The 25,135-nt window shown below is 42.3% G+C and overlaps 1 protein-coding gene across 4 annotated transcripts in view; it reads right to left on the bottom strand.

Annotated features, from left to right (window-relative positions):
* Positions 1-6: 6 nt before the first annotated feature.
* ZC3H14 (zinc finger CCCH-type containing 14) overlaps positions 7-25,135 on the bottom strand; it is a 42,025-nt gene continuing 16,896 nt past the window's right edge. Inside the window, exons 6-16 of one of the 4 annotated variants that reach the window (XM_025215553.1) lie at positions 23,026-23,192; positions 20,084-20,184; positions 14,894-15,049; positions 11,216-11,290; positions 9,921-10,077; positions 7,500-7,723; positions 5,919-6,039; positions 4,599-4,735; positions 2,722-2,816; positions 1,551-1,657; positions 7-639 (exon numbers count right to left, since the gene is read on the bottom strand). In XM_025215553.1, coding sequence (XP_025071338.1) covers positions 591-639; positions 1,551-1,657; positions 2,722-2,816; positions 4,599-4,735; positions 5,919-6,039; positions 7,500-7,723; positions 9,921-10,077; positions 11,216-11,290; positions 14,894-15,049; positions 20,084-20,184; positions 23,026-23,192 — 1,389 coding nt within the window. In that variant the 3' untranslated portion in view covers positions 7-590. Of the gene's footprint in view, positions 640-1,550; positions 1,658-2,721; positions 2,817-4,598; positions 4,736-5,918; positions 6,040-7,499; positions 7,724-9,920; positions 10,078-11,215; positions 11,291-14,893; positions 15,050-20,083; positions 20,185-23,025; positions 23,193-25,135 lie in introns of those variants that run through there. The other 3 variants (XM_006033663.3, XM_025215554.1, XM_025215555.1) reach the window with 3 other exon arrangements.

Here is a 25,135-nt window from a genome sequence, read left to right on the forward strand (position 1 = left end):
CACATACATTTTCTCTTTACAGTGTAAAAAAATGTAAAACCAACTATTAAACTTACAAACTTGGAAAAATTAGAGACATTTCAAATATGCAATCAAATTTATCTTATGAAAACAATATATATTCAAGTTCATAACATGTAAAGTTCTGTAGCATCCTCTTTTCCTTCTGATGAATGTTCCTCTCCACTCTGTCCAAAGGTGGTAACTTTTATCCACAAGTCGTATCATAATTATTCACTGGAGGGCGAAAAAACCCCACACAATTAACCACTTATGAAAGATGATGGGAGGAGTGCTATGCCATCCCATCCAGTTAACAGTCAAAACAGCAACACTTGCTTTTCAGGTTAAAAAAAAAAAAGGCCCCAAAGATTTTAACTTTTAAGGCAAGCCAACATTTGGCACCTAAAGTTAAGCTCCTAAATCTCTGTTTAGGCATTTTATTTCAGGACAGGCCTGATTTTTCTGAACATCTGTAGCTGCAAACAACTTCAGCTTCTGTTGGAACACTTCTGAAAACTAGGCCATTCACTTAGATGTCAAACTTCAAATCACCTAAGTTTGAAAGTTTTGGCTTTCAGAGTTGGTTTTCAAAACCTGTAACTCCTGCTGCTACATAAGCATTTACTTTTAGGGGAACTGGAATATAAAGAGAAATAGGTTAAAGGTACAGATTTTCTTAATGAGATTTTTACAAAGGTTTTTCTGGCATAAAGCTGGTAACTTGTAGAAACTGTTATATAAATATGATAAGAAAGAAACAACAAACAAACAAGCCATTACTACCAGAGTATGCAAAACATGCAGAAAAACATATTCACAGTGATCTTAAATCTGTATAGTGAAACAGAAAAACTGGCAAGCAATAAGCCTCTCAGCACAAACTAGGTCAGCTGTAAATTTTGGCTATTTTATATTACATTCTTTTAATTCATTTCTCTCTCTACAACAGAAGTTTTAGAGGTAAAATTTCTCCTCCTACTAGTATTTTCAGAAGTAATTAATATTTTCCAAAAATGGTTACTAATACATCAGTTCATACCACATTAGAAAAATCTCATTGTTGAAGATGAGGGCTAATTAACAGCTAGGGGTAAGAGGAGTCAATATTATCATCTAACACAAGGTAGAAGAAGAAATGTGGTGTTTGCAGCTCAACTGGAGAACAGTAAGGTCTACTCGGAGATCAGGAATCCAGTTAACTCTGTTCTAGTTCCCCCATGTTCTAAGGCAGGACTGACCAAGATACAATACAGCCTGATCAGGTATGTCCCCTTCTTCCCCCCACAACAGCCAGATAAGTTGAGTATCACTGTTCTAAGGTTAAATGAGTAAATATTTAAATAACTTAATAAAAAAAATACAGAGTTCTAAAACTTAGACCACAGTTCTATAATAGGATTTTTAAATAAACATTAGGGAAGCTGGTTCTTGCAAACAGTCTTAGGCCCTGATCATTCAGACTTTTGTCAGTAAAGTTGCACACATGCATAAATATTTATGGGATCAGGGCCTTAAAACTCACCAGAGGAAAGACTGCTTAAGCTTACCTGGCTTGAGTTCGAGTCCACTTCAAGGCATGGCGTGGAGGTACGGCAACAGCTGGATGGTAGAACGTACAATCTGGTCTTGTACACTGCGTGTTAAATCTACAATGCTAACAAATCAGATTAGAGACATTCAGAAAGGATTGAAATTAGTCTCCTAAATCCACAAGCAACCTAACCTGGCACACTGGATGCACAAGTACATAGTGCTGTATGATCTAACATACTATCATGGGTTAATAACTTGACAAATGAATCGCATTATTAATGGAGCCCAATGGTGGAAGAGATGCTACTTCCTGTACATACACAAGGTATTTCATAAATAATGAGCATGAAAACATACATTGGAATAAACTGCGCTGAAAGACACAATTACTGATTTAATTAACACCTGGGGGGTGGGCAGAGTTGGGAAGTGTGTATCATGGGACAGCATCAACTGCAGCATAGGGTTCATCCAGTTTAGGGGACCAGTATTTCAGACCAAGGAAAGCTTGCATCTCAGAAGGTGCAACCTGGGCAACCTGTGTATTCAGGTTAGTGAACAGCACTGGGGCATGTCTGTACTGCACTGCCCCCCACAATAACATGTGTGTTCCACTCAGTGTTATGCCTTACAGCTCTAGCCATGTCATCACACTGGGACAGTTACTGCTGGTTCACTTTCTCATGTACCTAAGCCCTTTGTCCTCAGCTATCTGGTGTTGGGTAATTTATCTGAGGTCTGCATATTACTTACGCAAAGTAACTCCCACAGTCTTGACCCTGCCACCAGCATACTTTCTACGTGAGCATGCAGGAATGCATGTTATAAATGCACTGTGGATACCCAATGATACAAGCTGCGGACAATCTCAAAAAGTGTTAACCTTTGTTTAGAGTTTCTACCAGTGGACAGAGTTTGAATCTCTGGCTTGGTTTATTTTGGCCTTCAGGTTTTAATTTTATGTACGGAATAGCATCCATCTGCATCACAGTCTGTGACATACGGGAAACGGGGGATACGGTAACTGGGGGCCCTTGAAAGTATGAAAATGTTCTTAATGGACATTAAAATATAGACAGTAAAATAGTCATTCAAAGTAATGTACATAAATACAGCACATAACCACATAACACATTTCAGATATCCCACTACAAAGGAAAAGAGGAGCAAAGAGATTCCACTTACCCTGGGGTGGTAAAATGGACATTCCATTTTCTTACAAGCAGGGAAGAATTTGCAGAGCAGGCTGCTGGAGGACACAGGCAGTGCCGGCAGTGGTGCTAGTAACACAAAAACAAAAATGCTGCAGGGGCCAAAGTAATTCCACATTCCCATCAATTAACAGTTTGAACTTTGAGCACCCTTAGGTCTGAGGATCTCAAACAATTAAACCTTATCATAGCTTGGCGATTTATGTGATAGTTGTTCCCAAGTTTTTTAAGAGCGGAACAGACAGACAGTTATCTGCGACAGGGATTTAAATGATGTGACATCATTTTATAGATGCCATGGGAGCTGTACAATATTAGCACTATTAAGTGTGCAAGATAAACCGGAAGATTTCGAATGGGACTCCAGTGTCAAAAACATCCTGATCTGTTGTGGTCAGAACTTTCTGAGTTCTTTGCAAAAGAAGAATTGCTCTAGTATTTTTCCACAGTCAAAAAACACAAGTGAAAGCTAAGAGCTGGCATTTTCCAAGGGGGTGCCCGAGTCTGAAAAGGGTAAGAATGACTAATCTAAGATGATTTAGACAGGGATGATCCTGCCTTGAGTAAGGGGTTGGACTAGACCGGGGTGGCCAACCTGCGACAGAGTACCATAAGTGGCAGTCAGCCTCTGCATGTGGCCTGTGACAGAACAGGGAGGGGACAGACAGCAGATAGGGCAGGAAGCAGAAAGGAGAAGATATCAAGCTGGGTACATAGGGCAGGAAGTTGAAAGCAGAGTAAGCAACTGGATAGGGAACACTGAATACTGAGCAGAAAGCAGAGCAGTAGAACAGGCAAAGGAAGGGGATGGGAGTGGCATTTAAGGAGACTATGGGACTAGTCTGTGGCATGCCTGCCAAAAAAGGTTGGCCTCCTAGATGACCCTGACCCCCCTTCTAGCCCTACTTTTCTATGGGGCACTAAAGTACCACAAATATTGGGATGGAACAAGACAATGATGCAGCCACTTGAAGAAGCTCTTCAGTGCATCTGTACAGAGGCTGCCAAGTACTCTTTCCAACTCTGCACCGGAATTTAGGCAGAATAGCCCAACGACTGCATTTAGGCTGCGGGTGGGATCCATCCCACGAACACTTAGGACTGCCAGGAAATGGAGCCATGCTGCCAATCAGTATACTGGACTCTGTCCTGACATCTCCATAGGACAGCAGGAGGCACCATACCAGTGAAGATGCAGTCTTTGGGATGTGACTTAAAGGATCATCAATCCAAGTAATTCTAGTAGAAGGCAGGGTAGATTTGCATTTTACAGACTAATCAAAGTACATTTATGTTCAGCACAAGCTTTTGTGGGCTGAGACTAACCAAATTTCCAGTAAGCTGTTTCACTCCAGAAAGTGAGTTGCTATGATTTCTGGAGTAAAAGATCCATCAGATGGCAAGCATGTAAAATTTGGTGGCCAAGCCAGGTTCCGGAAACATAAGTCTGAAGTTTGTGTCAAGAGAGAGTCCCTGTTCCACTGCACATCAAACCTGGGCCAAGCTTAGATGTGTTGCTCTTGCATAGCTGCTGCTTTATTTGAGCTATTACAAGTGCTTGGGCTGATTTTGTGAGCCATCACCTTGGCCACACACAACTCAGCTTCCTGCAACCAAGGGCAACACATACACAACAGTGAGAGTGGCCTGGCTGACATTGTTCTTTGTCTTTCTGACATCATTTAGTCCCAGTGCCAACTGGGTAATAAAGTCAGAACTGTCTAATCTAGCACATACTGTGCCCCACTCTGATTCACCAAATCAGATTTTGCTAGGGAAGCTCCTGGCCCTCTATGCACCATCTCTCTCCTAGTCAATGAAATTCCCATGACTGTAGTAAAACTTGCTCACCTGGTTTTGGAGGTGGCAATGGGGCGCGTCGACTGGCATGGGTGTAGGGGCAGTCTGGCTTGGTGCACTTGGCGTCATATTTACAGTTTGGGTGGATAAACAGGCATTTGTCAGCAAATTTGCAATTGGGAAAGACTCTTAGGGAAAAAACAAACCAGTTATTTTAGGCGTTGTCCACAGAGCAGCTCCTGCACACCCCCTCCTGAAGCAGAAAGGTTCCTAGGGTGAGATATGGTCTGTGCCAGCACCCAGGGCTTGTCCACATAGGGCAGTTACTGCCAAATAAGCCACAGGGTCCACTTGTGGCACACTAGCTACTCCATGCTAGCTACTCTGATGCTTTCAGAACCACATTCTACACCAATTATGCCTCCAAATGGGATTTTATTTCAGCCTGTCCAAGTTCTGAAAATCCATTGATTCATCTACTGCTGTAACACATGGTCATTTTAAGACTGAGTCAGTCACAACAAAGCAGTAAGGGGGAGGAGGACCCACCCACCTTCTGCACTAACAGTTTTTCAGGGATTTGGGTGAGGTGGAATAGAACTGCACTTAGGCACCTAATTCCACTACTGTATGTAAAAGGTGGAAGAGAACCTGGCCTTCAGTATAAGTGCAGTAATTTTCCCTGTGCTTACTGTGCACAGGGGGAGTTAGCATGGAATAACTGGTGCACATAAATACACCCTCCAGCCTACTTCACAGTAATGTCTGCATACAGACAAGTGCATACAGGTCATCTGCCTGGAAAAAGGTGAGACTTCAGCTTTTGATTTGTGTTCTAAGGATATAATTTAAAATGACCTTCTTGAGTAAGATCAAACCAAGACTGATGGAGGCCAAACCTGATAATAAACTCACACTAAAGCAGTAGGTTCCTCCACTCCCTGGTTCAGTTAAATGCTCACCTGCCTGCCAGGATGGCAGTGGCAAGAAAACATTATCTTGGACAGCCACCGCCTATTCAAAAGAAGTCAATGGCACAATGACATCCGCAGGCCTTGTTTTTTTAAAGAGCTGCATAACCAGGCTCTTAGTTTTTGTGTTCAAGTCTCTTGTGGCCCCTCACTGAGGAGTACTCCTGCTCTCCCCTGAACAGCACAGCTGTGATCCCACTGATGAGAAACCTCACTACTTCCCAGCAATCAGCGGAAAAAAGAAGGGGAGGGGGGCTTAGCTTAGCCCCCAAATGACCAGCTTTACACTGGCTTGAACCATGTTCTTCTAATAAAAAAGGTGAAATAGCTGAAGCAATATCTGGAATGCAGAAGGGCAGAGAAGATCAGAACTCAGAGAGAGAAGCTTTGTGTCACTCACTTGCATGGCAGCGTGGGGTGATGGTATGCACATTCATCTCCGTTCTTACAAGCAGGCCAGTACTTGCAACGCTCAAGCACCTTCTCCTGTTTCTGTGGCACACTCATTTGCTCTATCTCCACTGTAGAAGGGAAAAAGGGACATTTCCTATTGCATGCGCAATACAGTATACGAAGCAGATCACCTTATATGCAGCACATGCCCAGCACAGTGTTGATGTCAGACAGAAATGGAAATCACTCAGACTACAAATGAACTCAGATTTATTTCCTGCCCGCTTTGTAAGTTCAAACTCAGATGTGAACATTAATTTGGGTTCTCCCTTGCTCTTCAGTTCAGACTTAGTTAACTGTCTTGCTGAAGCATGAGTTAATACAATGCTGCTCCATTTCTCTGAGACAGTCTTTCGGAGATAAAGCCATTATGCAAAAGAAGCATAAAAGTTATTTCTGACACTAAGCTAATAAGCAATAGCAATCCTTATTACTCTGAGGCCTAATCTGTTGAGTAAGAAGTCCTCACTTTTATGCCCTTACTTCCCTAGAAGTTCCTGTACTTGAGTGATTGGTCCTGCATCCTTATAAGATATTTGGTGGCACCTATACACGTGCACTAAGGCTGCTCTGACGTGCTGTAATTACAGTGCATCAGAGTGGACTTGATTCCAGCATCGCGTGTATTCAGCGTCCTAACACTGAAAAATGGCAGTGGAGACGCTTTAACTAAGCTTGTTTGATGAGCTTTAGTTAAAGTGCCCCCCACTGCCATTTTTCAGTGCAGGGACACTGATACACATGATGCTCCAGGTACTTTAATTGGAGCGGTTCTTGGAGCCACAATAATTAAAGTGCTCCCCCCCACCTCCCAAAGCACACAAATAAGCACCCTGGGTGTCTACTTCCCACTGAAATCAATATCTTAATACCGCTGAGGATCTCAGCCTTTCTGTTTTCCTTACTGTGGCTTGCTCCTTAGACTATTCTTAAAATCGCTGCATTGATTGATGAAGCAACTGGGAAGGAAATGGCACCCTATCCCTTCATCCTGAATCACCAAATTATAGTTGAAGTGATATAGATATGTAGGCTATAGTGAAAAAGAGCTTTGGGCAAACCTGATTGGAAAGATTACAGTTAATAACCAAATTGATACTTTTCCAGAGGTTCAAGGTAGGTTAAGTAAAAAGATGCATCTTGGAATCTCCTGCTTTCTACATGGAACCGAAACACTCCTAGATGAAACAGTGTAATGAGGCATTCGGAAACGCAGGGAATTGTAGAAATGACAAACACATTTTACCAGTGTATTGAACTGTGTGGAGCAGAATTCCCCATGTGAAACTGGTTCACCAAGTTAAATAGCACTAAGGTTATATCACCTTTAACCTCCTGCATTATTTCACTTATCTAAGGGGACTCTCACTGTTATATCAATGAGATACTAAGTATTAAAACAAGTAAAAGCAGGATGTACAAGACTAAAATAAATAAATAAATAAATAAATAAACAAACCTAAGTGCTCTCCCAAGTGTAGCCCCTCATCCACCCCAGCACAAAGGTCCCACTGGCTAGAATAATTACCTTCAGGGCTCCCCAGCTGTCTGGTTACAACTTGCATCTGCTGTACTCGAGGGATTTTTAATCCCTTGCTTGTGACTGAATGTTGGGTAACTGGTTTCAGTCCTTCAGTTATACACAGTTCTTCCTCTTCCTGATCAGACACGTACCCTGGTGGACTGGGGACACCATCCAGTGTCACTATGAACTTGGGACTAGGAGGCTTTTCTGGCTGTGCAGGCTGTTCTCTACCAGACAAAAGAGAACACAATGTACTAATCACAACCATTGTAAGTGAAAAGAAGTCCAAGTGAAGCAAGCTGTACTGATACAGAGCTCTACCAATGAATCCAGAGATTGAAAGTTAAACACAAGGAGCCTTTTCACTCACTGGAACTGAACTTCTCTACCAATAATAATTAACCTCAAATTTCAGTGTTGCTTGAGGTCTCACTGAAACCCAGCTAGAACTGGTTTTTGCCACAGTGTAGAGCAGGCAATTGCACCACAGTGGTAAACTTCACAATGGTGCACTCTGACCCAGTGGACTGATCCAAGAAGCATTTATGCAAAACTTACCAAAGGGTTACAATTAAGCCAGGGGGTACTTGGGAAGGCCCTAGGGGGTATGCGCAGGCGGGGACGGAGCACCGCCAACCCACCACCCTGCACTGCCACCACTCTGTGTCCGACCGTAAGCCAAATCACGCCCCTCCCACGTCCAGCCACGCACCATTCCCCCCTCCCCACGGACCAGCCACCAGGGGTACACTTATTTAAAAAGGTTGAAACACCTGAATTAAGCTGTTCAAGAGAAATCAATTCTGAGGCATACAAGTAAACTGTATGCTTGGGAAAAAAGTATCCAATGCATGTGCACTTGTCCCATCACACAGACAGGCCCAAACATCTACACTGATACATTTTAAAGGTTTTACAAGCATGAGTTTGGGATGCCTGCATTACACAAGCTGAAAAGGCACACATGCATTCAGCAGCTATCCCAAACAAGTGCTGATACCTTACAGAGGGAAAAACAACTAAAGTTTAACACACACCTCCAAAAACAGACATTTTTTAAATGCATAAAAACCATTACCAGCTTAAGACCCAATAAATCAAGACTCTTTTATGATAGAAGTCAAAGCTGGGGCCCCTTAGATGGGATGGCTCAACTCATACTGCTGATATAAAGGAGTAACTGTCAGCCCTGGAGGGCCACAAGTTATTGGACCCTCACTACGTCACTAGTGCTGAAATGAATGATGTCCACTTGGGCCTCAAGTCAGTGAAATTTTGATAGGCAAATTCCATTCTCAGAGCAGGAAAATGTGGAAAGTGGTTTCTCTTTAAACAGAGGCTGTTTGAAGTTGCTTAAGGGGTTGAAATATCAGAAGTTTTCTGAGTTTTCTAAACGAGAAACAGAGTAGCAGTGAAGTGGTCGAAGGAGTATGCTAAATACCACTCAACACAGAGCATTTACTTCCACAAAAGTGGTTTGTAGTTCAATGAGACCATATTTAAGATGCTGGAGGGTGCGTGTACACCCACCCCAAAACCCTCACTGGTGGGAGTTACTTAGCTGTAAGATTAAATAAAAGCATTATTGCCACTGGTCACTGAGTTAAGCTAATGAAAATGACTCACTATCATGGACCGTTCTTGGTTGCCCCAAGCCCCACACTTCCCCTTGGTCAAATTCTTTGAAGGCCAATTCTGCTAACTTAGTTTCCCTCCCTGCACACCCGACTCCTTTAACGAGCTATTTGCTTGCTCCTGGGCAATGATTCAACAGTAATAGCAGCAAAATTTTTCACCTACACTCCCAGGAAATCCTAATCAGGACACAATTGCTCTCTCTCCACCATCAAAAAAAAAAATCAACCTTGTTTACCACCAACTCTTTGCTTAACTATTGTTTAAAATTATGGCAAGCAAGAGGTTATTGATACAACTAGAATTATTTTGTTAGTGATGTCTGACATGCTAAGAATAAATAAACTAGTACAAGAGTTAAACAAACTTAACTTCTTATCAGCTCATGCATCTTCCTGCTAACATAGCAGAACATAACAAGTACATATATAAAAAGGACAGTACAAGTAGGCCAACAGTCGCATACTTGCAAGCTACCCAATTCCAATGACCTGCTCAAGCTACATTCAAGCCTGGAATCCATCTTCACCCTAAAAGAAATCCATGTCAGATTGTATCCCTTCTTTCTACACTGCCAGCACATTCGCCCATATTTTTTTTGGCAATCCTGACTGGACTTTTGCAACATACAAAAACCAAGAAACATACTTAATTGCTGCTCTAATTGTGAATCCCATTATAGTTAAATCAACACACTAGGTGAAAAAGATGTATTACCAGAGGATGGCTTAGCATATATACATTTGGGCCTCTACCCCTTTACTGGCATTTAAAGAAATGACATTTTACCGTGTCTGTATGAGACGCCCTGACAGTGCCTGCATGGCTTCTGCAGCCCTCTTCCCCAGCTCCGGGTTCTGTGGCATTACTTCCTCAGACAGCTTCGGCTTCTTCAGAATAAACGATCTAGTGTCTGTGTGGACCACAGACTCCAGGGCATAATAACCTGGGTAAGGCAAAAATCACTTTATTGTACTCCATTGTTCAACTATTTGTTTTTAAATATATACTTAGCAAAGGCCAACTAGCAATTCCTTGTTTTCAACTCTTTCTAGGAGTTATTGATAGAAAAATCATTTTACTTCCTTACTTATATCACCAAACACTGATTATATCAGCTGACAGTACTGCAACACTGAGGGTAGAAACAGATATCGCCTAATGTCTCATTTGTGCCACCATAAACATTTTTATGGCGACACAAATAGTGAGGAAACAGACACTGATATCCTTTGTCCCACCACATCAGAAGAATATCAGTGGCTTATAAAAGACAGTAACAGACTTCACACATTATTGCAATGGATGTTGATTACCTCTGTGGCAGGGGAGTACAGCAGCCTGAGCTGCTTGTACTCTCCCACCACCCCAGGCAGGTGCTCTGGGATCCTGAGGGCCCCTCAAGCCCCTCGGCCATCTGCCTGCTTTTCCCGCTGACAGGGGCACCCCAGTGAATTTTGGGGTGCTTCTCTAAGTATAGAAGTAAGGGTTCCCCACTTACCCAGACCTGTCCCCCACAACTGCAAAGGAGCGGGTCTGGCTGGGCAGGGAAAAGCCCTGTTTTAAGGCTTAGTCAGGACTGGGTCCCTCAAACTCGCAAAGGGAGTTTCCTCTGAATAGGAATTTCCCCACGTGTGCCTGCAGGTGTGGAAGGACACCCATGGAGAATTTCCCCAATCCCCAGCACGAGGGGCAATTCTATAAGCAGGGGCTTCCCCCACTTGCAGATGTACCCCAAACTGGGGTGTGGCACTGGGGACATCTGCAGACGTCTCTGGAGTGCAATGAGCTGTGCCACAACATATCGCAGCACAGTTGATAGCGCTCTACCTAAGACATCTGTTTCCAGCCTGAGCCTGACCAACAACTTGTTACTGGGGTGGGCGCTGGGGAGAATTCATATGCCAATACCTCAGATTTTGGCACCTATTGACAGAGGGACTTCACTTCATAAGCTCTACAAACCACAAAATATTATAAATCAGTATATAACTAACTGAAATGGAAAACTATTTTGATCCATTTGTGGCAAAGTAAAAAGTAACACATGGTAGAAACTTTTTATAAAAGAAAAGCCTTTGGACCTTGAGCCATCTGCAAAGTTTCTTCAACATAAGGGTCAATTTGGAGCTGAGAAAAGAGCTGCCTTTGTTCAGTTTCTAAAGAAAACAGAAATTAGAAGCACATTTTATTGCATGGCAAAATTAAACTACAGGGTGAATGAGAACACCAAAGCAGGTGCTAATTCTTTCCAGTCTTAAAATATATAACACCTAACAGAGGAACACATTTTGCTTCCTGCAATTTATATGTTCTATCTCAAATTTTTCAAAAGCAGTAAGAAATTTCCTGCAACAGGATAGGATCATGGCAATATCCAGCTATTGAAAAAGCCAGTCTCTCTCACTGTTGTTTCTGGCTGTAGAACGTGTTTGTAGATGCAGAATATTCAGGCAGAAACAGTACAACGAAGACCATATCTGTCAGCACCTTTGTTCCTCCAGGTTTTAGATGGATTTTCTATGTTTAAGACCATGTGCATGTTTGAAGGCAGGGAGCTAACTCAAAGAAGGGTTACTTTACGGTGATATTAAAACTACTAGATAAATTAGCTTACCAGTCTTCTGCATTAGATATGTTGTTAGGACCTGGAAAAACTATTCCACCAGTCTCCATCTAAACATTTTAAGGAAACATGCATGCCACACTAACACACACAGAAAAAGACTCGCACACAGATGCATTTTTATAAGCTAAACTAAACCAGAAAAGCTGCTTACTATGTATTACTATATATTATTCCAACTGATTCTAACGCTGAAATATTCTGCCTGCATAAAATACTAGAGAAAATATGACTAAACAAAAAGCAAAGGCATTAAAAAAACAGCAATTACATTAATCTAATGCAAAACGGTCACCACTTTTATGCAATAAAATGAGGCCAATCTGACAGTCATCGCACTCAAGTCCATGTAACGTTTTAACTTATTCTACATGTTTAATATGAATAAATGAATTCTGTCTAAGTCTAGTATCTTCTTTAAAGAATAAAGAATTCATTTCTCTGAACATTTCTCATTGGAACACATCCTACAACCCACCACTGTTACACATATGACCAAGTATTTCTCAAGGACTATGAGGCACCTTATCATGAAACTTTTAATTAAAAAGTAAGCAGACTAAATAAGGGTATAATCATTAGACTGTTGATTATGGCTTCTCAGGCCACCAATGTTCACAAACTTCTGTTGGGAACCATTAGTTTATAGCCGAGTCACAATAAAAATAGTTTTTCAAGACATTTCCTCAAAAATGTTTCTATTGAACAAAAGATGGCTAAGACCCCAGCCCTGCAAATACCTGCAGGATTTATCATCATGAAAGGACAACCTAAGACAATGTGTATTTGCAAGGTTGAGGCTAACTGAGCAAATAGAACAAACAATGAACTCTAGTAGGCAAGGCCAATACTAAAGGACACCAGTTTGTAGGTACAACATTGACCAGATATTTGTATACACAGTTTATATTCAACTCACACATATGGTTCAAGGAATTCACCTGTATGATATTCAAAGACAAGTAATATCTTCAAACATGCCTATGTTAAGTGACTTAGGAGCAATTCTTTGATATAACAGGACTTAGGCTCCCAAGTCCAATTTTCAAAAGTGCTTAGGCACTTTTATCCCACATCTTTCAAAAGATTTTAGAAGGCTTAGGTCCTATTGCTCCAACCAATCATTTCTGTTGTATATTATAGAACAACTTCATTATAACAAAACTTGGGTGCATGCAAGTTCCCAAATGAACCAGTAGAAGTTTACCAGTTTAGTTTGAGCAGCTGGAAACACTACTGTGTAATGCTTGTGCAAGGTTCCATGAGTCTGTCCAGATAAGTGCTCTGAAACAGTCTGTGCCAACAGCACCCAGCCAAGGGGCCCCAGAGTACTATGCAGGTTCCCCTGTTAGCCTGGAGACAGCTGACAGTATCCAAAGACAGGTCAGGGCTGACTGGCTGGCCAGCTCAGGGGGCCACCTCTTCCTCACAACACCCCTCCCTCTCTCAGCTATCAAGCTTTCAGACAGATAACCCACTGCTAACTTTTCAAGCCTGTCGATTTCCTCGCCAGCAGCCCTGGAGCCTTACTCTTTGGCATCAGCCCATGTTCCCGGTTCCAGTGCAGGTCAGGTGTGTGTGGTTGGGGTTAGATGGTCCTGGGAATGGGGTACTGGAGCAGAGGGGGAAATCCCCTGCCCAGTCCTCAAACCAGAACCTCAGATGCGAGCGAGCAGACCCTTGCGGCATTGCTCACGCCAAGGACCTCCCAAAGTGGACTGAGCAGCAGGGCCACCCCTCCACTGACTTCTCACACTAGGGATTTCTGTCTGGGGAGTGGGCAACAGCAGCTTCCCCACTCCATTCCTGGCACCCAGGCTTTAAATACTACTTCCACCGCTTAGATGGGCTATGGGGGCAGCATTTAAAGCCTAGGCACTCGTCAGGGGAGTTGTCAGTTGCACATCCCTGGAGCTGTGGAGAGAGGCTGGGGTTTTCTCAGCCCCAAAACTGACAAGGGGAAAGGTTTGCTTTGGTGCTAGGCCACAGCAGCAGAGTCCAGCTATATCACAGACTGTCTCTCTGGAGGGGAAGGGACTAGAGCTACACACTCTGGGAAGCCAGAAAATAGCATGGAGGCTTCTATTGGAGAGGTAAAGTGTACAAGTGTTCATCTCTCCAGTAGAAACTCTACTGGAGATTACTTTTATCTCCTCAGAGGTGGTGGAAGTATCTACCAGATCTGCTACTTTTGCTCTGACAGAAACTGCTTGAAGGCTTTTACACTTGGGGTGCGTCCACACATGCAGGCACGTGCTCTTGCAGCAGCTCAAACAGAAGTGGTGCAAATTTGTGCTGGGGATTTTTGCCTTAGCACATGTGCCTGGACATGCACTTTGGCGTGGGGCAAGTTGTGCCACTTGGGGCAAAATGACCCTGCCCAGCTCCTCTCAGATCTGCAGCCAGGGGGAGCTAGAGCCTGGGGCCAGCTGTATGTCCCGGTCCTGTCCAAAGGCACACTAGTGGGCTGTGCCATGCCAGGTCAGGTCAGACTGAGCCCATTCTCCCCACACAGACTGTGGGTCCGGCAGCACTGCACTGGACATGGCCCAGATGGCTAGCAGTGCTAGACTACTAGCATTGGGTGTGTGGGGGACTTGAGCAGGAGCCTTCACATGTCACCCCCCTGCCCTGTGGCATCACCGTGCTGTGTGACATGGGCTCTGTACATGCTGAATGGACCCAGCCTGGCCTGCCCTGCTAGCGCACAGCTTTCCTGGTCCAGAAACCAGAGCGTCTCTCTGGAGAACTGGCTTCCAGATTATCTCAGGGCACGGTTCAGGACTGTGCCTTGCCCTGCTTTCTTCCTACAGGTGTTTTTTTTTTTTGTTTGTTTGTTTTTTGGGGGGGGGTTGATACCTGGATTTCCAGCGTGGGGAACTTTTTTTCCATTCATAGCGTGCCTCTTGTGGCGTCTCAAAGTGGAGGCACGTGCGCGCTCGTCTAATTGCAATTCCATCAGTAGAAATATAATACTTGTATGCACCCCTTGTTTATAACTTATACCTACTTTTAAAGCCAGCAACAGGAATCAATTTTTGCATTATGATGCAGCAAACTGATGTAGCCTATTTTAGGCTTTCATGCATAGGAGTTTTACTATGTATCGCTTTTTGAACAGCATTGTTAGAATTACCTTGAATTCTTTCTATTGTCTGGTCTTTTAGTTCTTCTGCCTGAGTCTGGGAGCATGGTCTAGACGGTTGGGTCTGCACATGGATCACTTCTAACTGAGTTTCATTCTGGGCAACTCGAGTTCTGGGTGCGACTGGAACGGTCTGTTTCTGTGGAACTTTAAATCATGAGAACAAAAGTTGAGCATGATAACAACGAAATATAAAGCAGTGATGCTAGATTTATTTTGGTATTACATGCCATTTATTTCTCAAAAATTAAGTAAATATATACAGTAAAAGCAGTATATGGACTGGCATGTACTGCATCTCAAAACACCTAGCTGTAAGATATATTTTTGACCTCTCACAAAAGCTAGTGGGCTCTATCACTAGCCTCCACTGAAGCAATCAGATTAGTAATAGCAATAGCATACATGAACCCACTTTCCAAGACAAAGAAGCATTATAATCAAATAAAGAACAAAATGGTAAACAGACAGTGTGTGCGCGCGTTGGTGGGGAGGGGGATGGACTGCTGCAGTCTAAATGAATTTCATGTGGCTAGACCTGACAGTATGAGAGGCATTGCCAAGTGTTGGATTTATCTTTCAGTCTCTTTTCTCTTTGTTTTATCCAGTGTGTTTTAAGTTATCTTAGTTTCATTTTCTGTTTAAATACAATGTGAAATAATTACAAACCATAAAATGCCTGGGATAGCAGAACCAGCTGCATTAAGAATATCTGACACTTAGTGGGTGCATCTATACATGCAATTAAGGCGCAATAAATTGGCAGTTTCCACTAGAGTCAGCTGCTCCTAGTAGAGGTGCACCGATACATTGGTCTGATAGCGGATCTGCACTGATATAAAGAAAATTGGCTGCATCAGAAATCAGCCTGATGCAGCCGATAAATGCCTGTGTGTGAGTGCAGGCGCAGCGCAGCATGCAGGCAATGAGGAGAACAGCCCGGCAGCTTGGAGACCTGCGTGCAGCTGGTAAGTCCGTTGTGGTGGATGGGGAGGGCAGATCAACACTCCTTGCGGTGAGTAAGGCAGTGGGGCAGGGGCTGGGGTAGGCGCTGCCCAGCCAGGAAGGGGCGGGGAATGGAGCTGCAGCTCATCTGGGGGGGGGCACAAGGGAAGGGGGGCATGTGTCCCTCGGATCTGTGTGGGGTGGGGCGGGCAGGCTGCACTGCAGGCTGGAGCTGCAGCTGCGCTGGGCTTTTCTCAGTGGGAGCTGGGATTGGGGTGGGAAGCAGTGGCACGGGAAGAGGGGCTAAGGGGCGGCGCTGCAGCCCCCCCCATAACCCCTTCTCCCAGTGCTGCCGCTGCCCACCTGGCTCAGCCCCGGCTCTTCCTGGCATATAGAATACACACACATACACACATAATCTATATATATCTATAGCTATCTTTCTATCTAGAGAATATATATAGAATATATGTGCATATGTAGATGCACCCAGTATTTTTTTAAAAAAATGCAGAATAATTTGCATTATTCTGCAAGTTATAATGCAGTTCTAGTGTCTTAGGGGTTTAGAGCAAGAAGTTTCAATTCAATGTAGGGATAAGCCCTGAACAGAGGGAGGTGCTTTCTCCCCTCTCCCTGTCCAGAGTATGTTCCCATTTTGGCCAAGTTAAAAAACCACACAAAATTACTGTTGTTGCAAGCACAGTAAAGTTTTCAGTGGATTTGTAAATGTTTCTGGCCACATTTCCTCTCCTGCAATGTATGCGCTCCCCGGCTCCACTGAGCCTCCTGCAGTGTTTCATGGTACATTTAAGGAGCCTGCTGCCAAAGCCATTTGATTGTAAATCTCTGGGTTGGAGTTAGGACTCATTGGTTTGACTTCTCATATCTCTTTCATTAGCTTGTTTTAATAATTCTGCTCCTCATCGGTAAAATGGGCATAACATGGTCCTCCTAACTCTTGAAAACAAGTTCATTAGTAGCCTGAGAGGTGCTTACATACTGTGGTAGGAGGGCAGAAGAAAGCTCCAGGAAGAACTAAAACTTCCATTACTTATTGGAGGATTTGAAGACTATTTAGTGAAAAGACACTGCATAGTGAGGATAAAAAGAAAAAGGTAATGAATAGCTACCTCCTTCATTGGGCAATGAATGGGCAAGGGGCCTGTGAAGAAATTAGTATGTGAACATGTAATTAAAAGCCATGTTGGAATGCTTATACCCAACGACATGATTAATGCTGTACAGATTACTTTACATTGGGCATTTCCTAATTTATGAGGGATTCACTTCAGCCATTAAAATGTTCTTTTAATAGTTTATTTTTGTATGGAATGTGTTTTATAACAGTGATTCAATAAATTATTCTCCCAAACAATTTTAAGCTAACTTCATTGTTTCTTTATTTCCAAAGATGGCAGTGATCTTTGCCTCCTCCTCATACTATTCATTCCATCCCCATTTAAATTTATACCAGTTCATTCTTTAGCCATGCTTGCTCCATCTTCTCTTTCAGTATAAGAATCCTTTTAATTATAACACCTTATGTAATCTCAGTGTTTTCCCCATCAACGCTTTTTTCTTTATTTCCTCTTTGTAGGACATATCTTGTCTTAAGGAAATTCATGCCTTGAGGGTCACGCTACCTATTTGGCACCATTCCCTGTATTTTTCTCTATACCACCACAGTCAATAACTTTTTGCAAACTACATTCTCCAGCTCTTTCAAACAGATATTTGAAGTCTTCTGCAAACATACTGCACTAGATTTTATAAAAAATAAGTATCCAGTATTAAAATTCTTCTCCAAAATACCTGTTCTGATTTTTTTTGGTCTAGCAAAAGGAAAGAAGCCTTGCTAAGAAGAAATCACCTTGACCTTAGAGCAATCCTCAACCATTCAGACCAAACCATGCTACAGATCTATGCTATTTTCAGATTCCCTTCTAAATGTCTTTCATCTTAATGTTATTTTTAACCTTCGGATGGTATCAATCAATACAGTTAGCTACTGGATACATATCTTTAATGACACATTTCCTGTCTGCCTTACCTTTAACTTCATTCAGTTAAATACCTTCTCTAAGACAGAATAATAGTCCTTGGAAAACACTCCATCTCCTTGACTATAATATGCATTTATCATTGTACTTTTATCCACAGAACACTCCTCTACATCTCTTATGTTTTTTAATATACTTGGCAGCACCCATGCCATAATGCCCATTTAAGCAAAAACTTTGAGAGTGAGAAAGAAGCCCAGTGTGATCCTTCTCAAGATAACCAAATATGCAGACAGATAACCAATAATTTTATTGCTGCAGTCAACTTCTGTGTCTGTGGGAGATGGCCATGACAGGTCTGGTTAGCTTTCTGGATCACTTTCATTCTCGTTTCAGATGATAGTGAAGTACAGGGGAAGCCTTAGCCAGACAGATGCACTGAATGATCTTTGCCCAGCCGTGCACAAAGTAGTATCAGCATGACATTAGAATCATAGAAAATAAGGGTTAGAAGGGACCTCAGGAGGTCATCTAGTCCAACCCCCTGCTCAAAGCAGGACCATCCCTGACTAGATCGTCCCACCTAAGGCTTTAGCTAGCTGGGTCTTAAAAACCACCAAAGATGGAGATTCCACAACCTCTCTGGGTAATCTGTTCCAGTCCAACTCCATCCTCTTTGGACCCCCTTTAGGTAGTTGAAGGCTGCTATTAAATCCCCTCTCAGTCTTCTCTTCTGCAGACTAAAGCAGCTCAGTTCCCTCAGGCTCTCCTCAGCAGTCACATGCCCCAGCTTCCTCACCATTTTCACTGCCCTCTGCTGGACTCTCTCCAATTTGTCCACATCCCTTCTGTAGTGGGAGGCCCAAACCTGAATGCAGTACTGCAGATGTAACCTCATCAGTGCTGCATCAGGACTCACTAGTGCTACCAATGCAGCTCAGTATACCATTAGCCTTTCTGGCAACAAGGGCACACTTGTTGGCTCATATTCAGCTTATTTTCTACTATAACCCCCTGGTCCTTTTCTGCAAAAGCTGCTGCCTAGCCAGTCAGTTCCCAGCCTGTACCAGTGCATGGGATTTTTCTATCCTAAGTACAGGACTTTGTACTTCTCTTATTGAATATCATGAGATTTCTTTTGGTCCAGTCCTCCAATTTGTCTAAATCTCTCTGAATCCTAATCCTAGCCCCCAGCATATCTACTACTCCCCACAGCTTTGTGTCATCTGCTATCTTCCAGGTCATTGATGAAGATACTGAACAAAACCAGTCCCAGGACTGACCCCTGGGGCACTCCACTTGATGTCTAGCTGGCTGGCTATCAACTAGACAATAAGCCATTGACTACTAGTCTCCAAGCCCAATGATCCAGGCATTTTTTTATCCACCTTACAGTCCATTCATCCAACCCATACTTCCTTAGCTTGCCTGTGAGAACGTTCTGCGAAACCGTATCAAAAGCCATCCTAAAGTCAAGGTATACCACACACAGTACTATCATATGACAGTTACCCATATGTGTCAGTGGAAAGGTGCAGACACTGGCAGGAATGGGAAGAATCACTCATTTGTAGTTAAATCCTTTCCTAAAACTTAATGTCTATATGTGGACAGCTGTTCAAAGATATCCATGAACCACTCAAATGGAGTTATAATCCCCCTATCTAGAGTATGTTTAGAGTTCAGGGAATATGACTGAAACATCATTGATGGAGTTTTGACAGGTTTCGTTACTCATAAATCCCACGTGGTCTGCCCCATTGCTATCTATTTAGCTTCATTTTTTATGAGAGCAGGAAGAGAATATGTGAAGGAGGTGAAGAGTAGCAGTTGGCTAAACAGCACACGTCAAAAGGGTTAAAAGCTAAAAGGTAACTAGTTCCAGATGTTAGCAGTTACACTAGAGAAGCCCCTTACTGCTGGAACATACAACTTTTCCTGTGCAGCTCCTAACACTGGGGGAAGCCTTTTTTGCATTTCTCTATCACAACTAATTTCAAATATTTTAAGCATTTTTTCTTCTTTGTTTATGCTCTATTTCCAAAATTTCTCTCTGTAGGTTATTGCCAGATACAGAATGTATAAAGAATTCTCCATAGATCAAGTTGTATAATTACATCAGGTTTCAAATTACACTTTTATTTTCCTTGCAACACCATACATTAATGCTGATTTATCAGATATGATGTAGAAATAGCGTAGCTTTGCCAAGCATAAAAACAGTATGCATTACCTGTGGAGTAATTGGTTGTTTTTGTAACCGATTCCTGGGCTTCAGAGATTGCTTTCAAAATTAAATTCTTATTTGCCTGTTTGGAAGGTGGCAGTGAAGGTCTGAGAGAGAGAGAGGGAGAAATACAATTAATTTTCTCTGCAGATATATGAATTCAGCTGGTCATTGTAGGTATGTGTTTATCATTTTACTGACATGATATCTACTATCATGACACTCTACAAATGATATGTTTATATGTTTGTGTAATCGTTTCTTCCACCGAAACATTTTCAACCAATTGATCAGGTAACCAGGCAGCAATGAACCAAAATCCTTAGTAAAAATTCAATACATCCCCAGCCTCATTCCTTTTTTAAACATCATGAAAAAGGTAATTTCAGCATATGGACAAATGCAATTTTTAATTGTTTTAAAAAGGGAGGGGGAGCTGTTGCTTAGGAGCATACAGCAGCTGTTACAATCTAAACTAGCAAAGGGTATGGACACAGGCTTCATATTTAGCACTATGAACTCCCTTGCAGCATTACAAAAAGCATGTTTTCACACGCTCAGGCCATTTGCAGTTCCAGAAAAATGGCAGATACACCACAAAAACGTTTCTTTCAAAGAGGAACTTCTATGAGGCTGTAAGCAGACGTAATGCTTCTACCAGTTTGTTCTCCCAGTTCGCTTCTTCTAGGATCCTATAGAGATACATTCCCATTGTGCTGCTTCCAATATCTGTAAAGTATGTGAGATAAAGTGTGCTAATGCTTTCTCCTTGAGATGCCATGTAAACCTACTGCAGGCTGTCCCAGGGATGGGCCTGTCAGACAGTGTAACACGTCTCACTGGCACCTACTGGCAGTAGAACAGCAATGAAACTTGGAAAGGCAATGCTTATACACGGCTGTGCCACTATTTTGATTCCAGGTCAAAACTAGGGACAATCAGGGCCACCGCAAAGGAGATATGTTTCTAACCAAACTGTCCAACTCTGACCCTGAACAAAACAAGGTCAAAGTTGGATCAGTTTGTTATAACTTCTATTGCTACAGAATCATGCAGACATAATAGTTACATAGTAAGGGCTTTTGTATCAGTACCTTTCACATCAATACAATTGATACATCTGTCTACCACTTCAGCAGGCATCCACCAATCTAAAATAGGATCAACTGAAAGTCCCAGGCTATGAACAGACCTACTCAATCCTGAGGCTTTGCTTGGGACAAATCATCAATGTGTGTTCTCCCACATGCTCTGCCTCTGGTCTTCTGATTCTGGAGGTGGAGAGGCACCTCTCTCCCCCAGCCCACTGCTGGAACAGGGAAACCAGAGAGAAAGAGATATGCAGACATTCCTGTGCTCCAGCCCCAGTAATGGTTGCACACACAAGGGAGTACTCATTGATTGTCCTGATTGTAAGGGCACAGCGAACAGAAAGGAAAAGGAGCACTGTGAGATGCCAGAGGACCAAGCAATATCCTGTCTCATTATGTTTTACCATGCACATGTAACCTGAAGTGTTTCAAAATGAAACACTTCAAAAGTTGCTGTTTCTGTTTGGGCTGGTTTTGAAGAGCTTTGGCCAGTTCGGGAGCACTTCATAGGGTGTATACATCTGTCCACTCATCCTCTGAAGCATTTCAAAAGCATTTAAAGTGTTTCAAAGATTATATCTAACCAGGGCCCAAGGCAATGAGACTGAATTTCAAATTCATGTAACTAGTATGGTTGGAATGTTTTAGCCTGGATGGTCCAGGGAACACATGAAAGCCAAGGGACTTTTCTGTGCTATATTTTACTGGACTAACTGTGTAGATAGAAGAGATGTTGAACAAGCTTTAAGGCACACATTGCTCTTCCTAAGAACTGAGAGTGGAGCATGTGCCTGAAACTTGGCCAAACTTCTCTCCCAACCATGTAGTTTGTCCAATAAAAAAATATCAAAATCCTCTTTGCCTCTTGTTAAATCTGTATAAGTAACAAATGTTTATACCGTTGTTTGTATCTTTTTTCCCCTTGTTGTAGAACAAATAACGTTCATGGACCAAGGCTAATTCCTGTTTCACTTAATGTGCCTAAATGTCATGTCACAACCACATAACTGCAGTTTGGGGCACTTATGCATAGTTCAGGATGCAACTCTGTCCACTCAATGGGCTGCACTCTGGGCAGGTATCTTTGCAGATCAACAGAATCACCCAGATACATGCCTAAGGTTGGGTAAGTCCCAAAATTTATTAAGGCAATAACCATGACTAATAGGCTTTATATACCAGAGGAGAAAAAAATCCTTTAACATTTTAACCCACTAGTCTAATGGTTAGGCATTTGCCCAGGGAACAGGAAGCCTGGATTCTAGGCTTGCCCCATCCAGAGGGCGTTTGAACATACATCTCCTAGCAAATGGGACTTTATTTCCCAGCAAAGTGCTCAAACCCCCAGGCCACAGGCTTGGCATTACCGAGATTCCTCTCTAGCCTTTCTCTTGAAGGGCGTCCACTTGGCAGCCAAGAGAAAAACGAGCCAGTTTGTATGGCACAGCGGGACAAATGTTGCCCTAGAAGTGAGGGGGTCCTGGGTTCTAGTCTGGACCCCTACTCCCAGTGGGGCAGAAACTTCCCCACTGCTGATTACATATTTCATCCAAAACTATTAAATGCAAGGAGCAGTGGTTCACTTTGGTGGGTAAGGCTCTGAAAGTTTAGTAGGCTCTTACCTTCAGCCTCAAGGCATAAGTATGTGAGAACAGAGCACAAACCTGTGAGGAAAAACAACTCTAGAGAAATTTGATATTCATAAGTGATGATTATAGTAGGAAAATTTTTCAGGGATATGAAACATTCACTTAATAGTTCAGCCACTGCAAGCATCACCAATTTCAACTCTCAAGGTTTTCTATTCCCTATTAGACTGATAATGAAAAATTTGAGATCACAGAAATTTTCAAGTACCTTCTTTCAGGCTTTGCTGGTACAGAAACACTGCTGGAGATGCTTCCTATCCGTAACCCATAGTCTTCTTCTTCCTCCTCCTCTTCTCCATCATTACTGAATTTTTTCACTTTGACCACTGAGCTTATAACTGGCAATTTTCTCTTCCTGGAGCTTTCTTCCTGCAACTAACCAGGCAGTCAAAACAATACACTGATCAGATTTGCATTGATATACAAACAAGGAAAAAAATTATTTCTCTGCTGAAAAGGAAAAGATGGTGAACTTTCCGTTAAACAATACCTAGGACACTGAGATTTTTTTTACTGTGTACAGAAAACATTGAGAACCCCTGAGGTTCAGAGGATGTGAAAAACCAGCTATTTTAATTACTGGCAATTTTCCCTGATTAAACGTTAAATAGCAGAGAGCAAAAAAAGAGAGTTATTTAGAGACAGTCCAACTAACAGTAATAGAAAGAATAAGGTCTTGTAGGCAAGTCAACTCCTTTTGAGTTAACGTAAGATGAAACCTGGCTGGGAAGGGGATCATTCATACTCCTTGTATTTTACTGTTCTCCATGCAGTAATACTACCTTTGGATAAATACAGGGACTGCACCAGAGCCAAAGTTACATATTAAATGTTAACATCTATCCATATAGCATATATAGTAAAAACACATCTACAATTGCCACAAGAGCTTGTCAAAAAGCAAGGCGGAGAAAGTGCACAGTTCCAAAGGTCCCCCCTAAAGCATTCTGTTTAATATATATGTATACACAGATTAACTACATATTCATATGTGGGTATATGCATACACACATGTATATAGATGTACATGCATATATATGTGTATACACACATTTTGCTGAAATGACGCACACATGCATGTAGTTATATTAATTAAAAACACAAGACAGTTAGTTTAAAAGAGCTTTCCTAACACTTGTTGGAAGAGTAACAGGTTAGCCACTGGGTGTCACTTACTTCTCATGCCACAATTTCCCATGGGGAATGGAGATGCTTACCTATGATGCTTACCTATACTTGTAAAACATTTTGAGCTCTCTGAATAAAAGGTGCTAGGCAGTGCCAAGAATTATTATGAACAATAGCTAAGATCATTCCATTTAGAATATGAAGTAAATAAACATTAAACTTCATTAAGAAGCTAGGAGCCCTAATAACTTGCAAGTCAGCTATTCCTTTTTCTTCCATACACACAGATGTCATAAAAACGTACCTGGATACTCCTAAAATGATCAGCTAGCTGTCAAAAGGATTTTGGCTTCCATAAGAGAGTAGAACAGGAACCATCTTTTAATCTGTGTCTGTACAATGTTTAGCATAACAGGATCCTGGTCTGCAACTATGGCTCATTATTTGAAATGTAAAAAATAATGCTTTTAAGACCAAAATTCAAGCAACTTGGATACTGAGGTGCTTGGCACATTAAAAATACAGATATATGTACATAAACAAGTAGATGGATATATTTGCTCTTTCACTCTTTAGTGTCAGTCTTTGACAGATCTGCAAAGAACTCACGCAAAACCACAACTACTCCAATGGCCTAAGGATCAAAATTACCATCTTTTTCATGACGTATCACCCATCCCTTGAACCTGTACGGAAAATCCTCAAAAAATTGCAACCCATATTAGGAAGAGACCCTATTCTTAAAAAGATCTTCCCAGAGCCACCCATCCTAGTCTTCAAACAAGCACCAAACCTCGCCAACCTCATCACCAGAAGCAAACTTCCTCAAGCCCAGAACACACCAAAAGGATCCAGACCGTGCCATGACAAGAAATGTAAAACCTGCCAACACATCTCCACCACCCCCACAATTACTACACCCCACAACAGATCCATCAGCATCCCAGGATCTTACAGCTGCACCTCCAGAAATGTAATATACCTCATCCAGTGCACCAAATGCCCTGATGGAAGATATGTAGGAGAGACCAAACAACAACTGCGCACCAGAATGAATGCACATCGGAAATCCATCAAAGACAGAAACACTCAATTACCGGTGGGGGCACATTTCTCACAGGAGGGCCACTCTCTCTCCAATCTCTCAGTCCTGATCCTCAAGGGAAATTTACACAACACTTCCCAGAGAC

The sequence above is a fragment of the Alligator sinensis genome, unplaced genomic scaffold (assembly GCF_000455745.1).
Source record: "Alligator sinensis unplaced genomic scaffold, ASM45574v1 scaffold1141_1, whole genome shotgun sequence".
NCBI lineage: Eukaryota > Metazoa > Chordata > Crocodylia > Alligatoridae > Alligator > Alligator sinensis.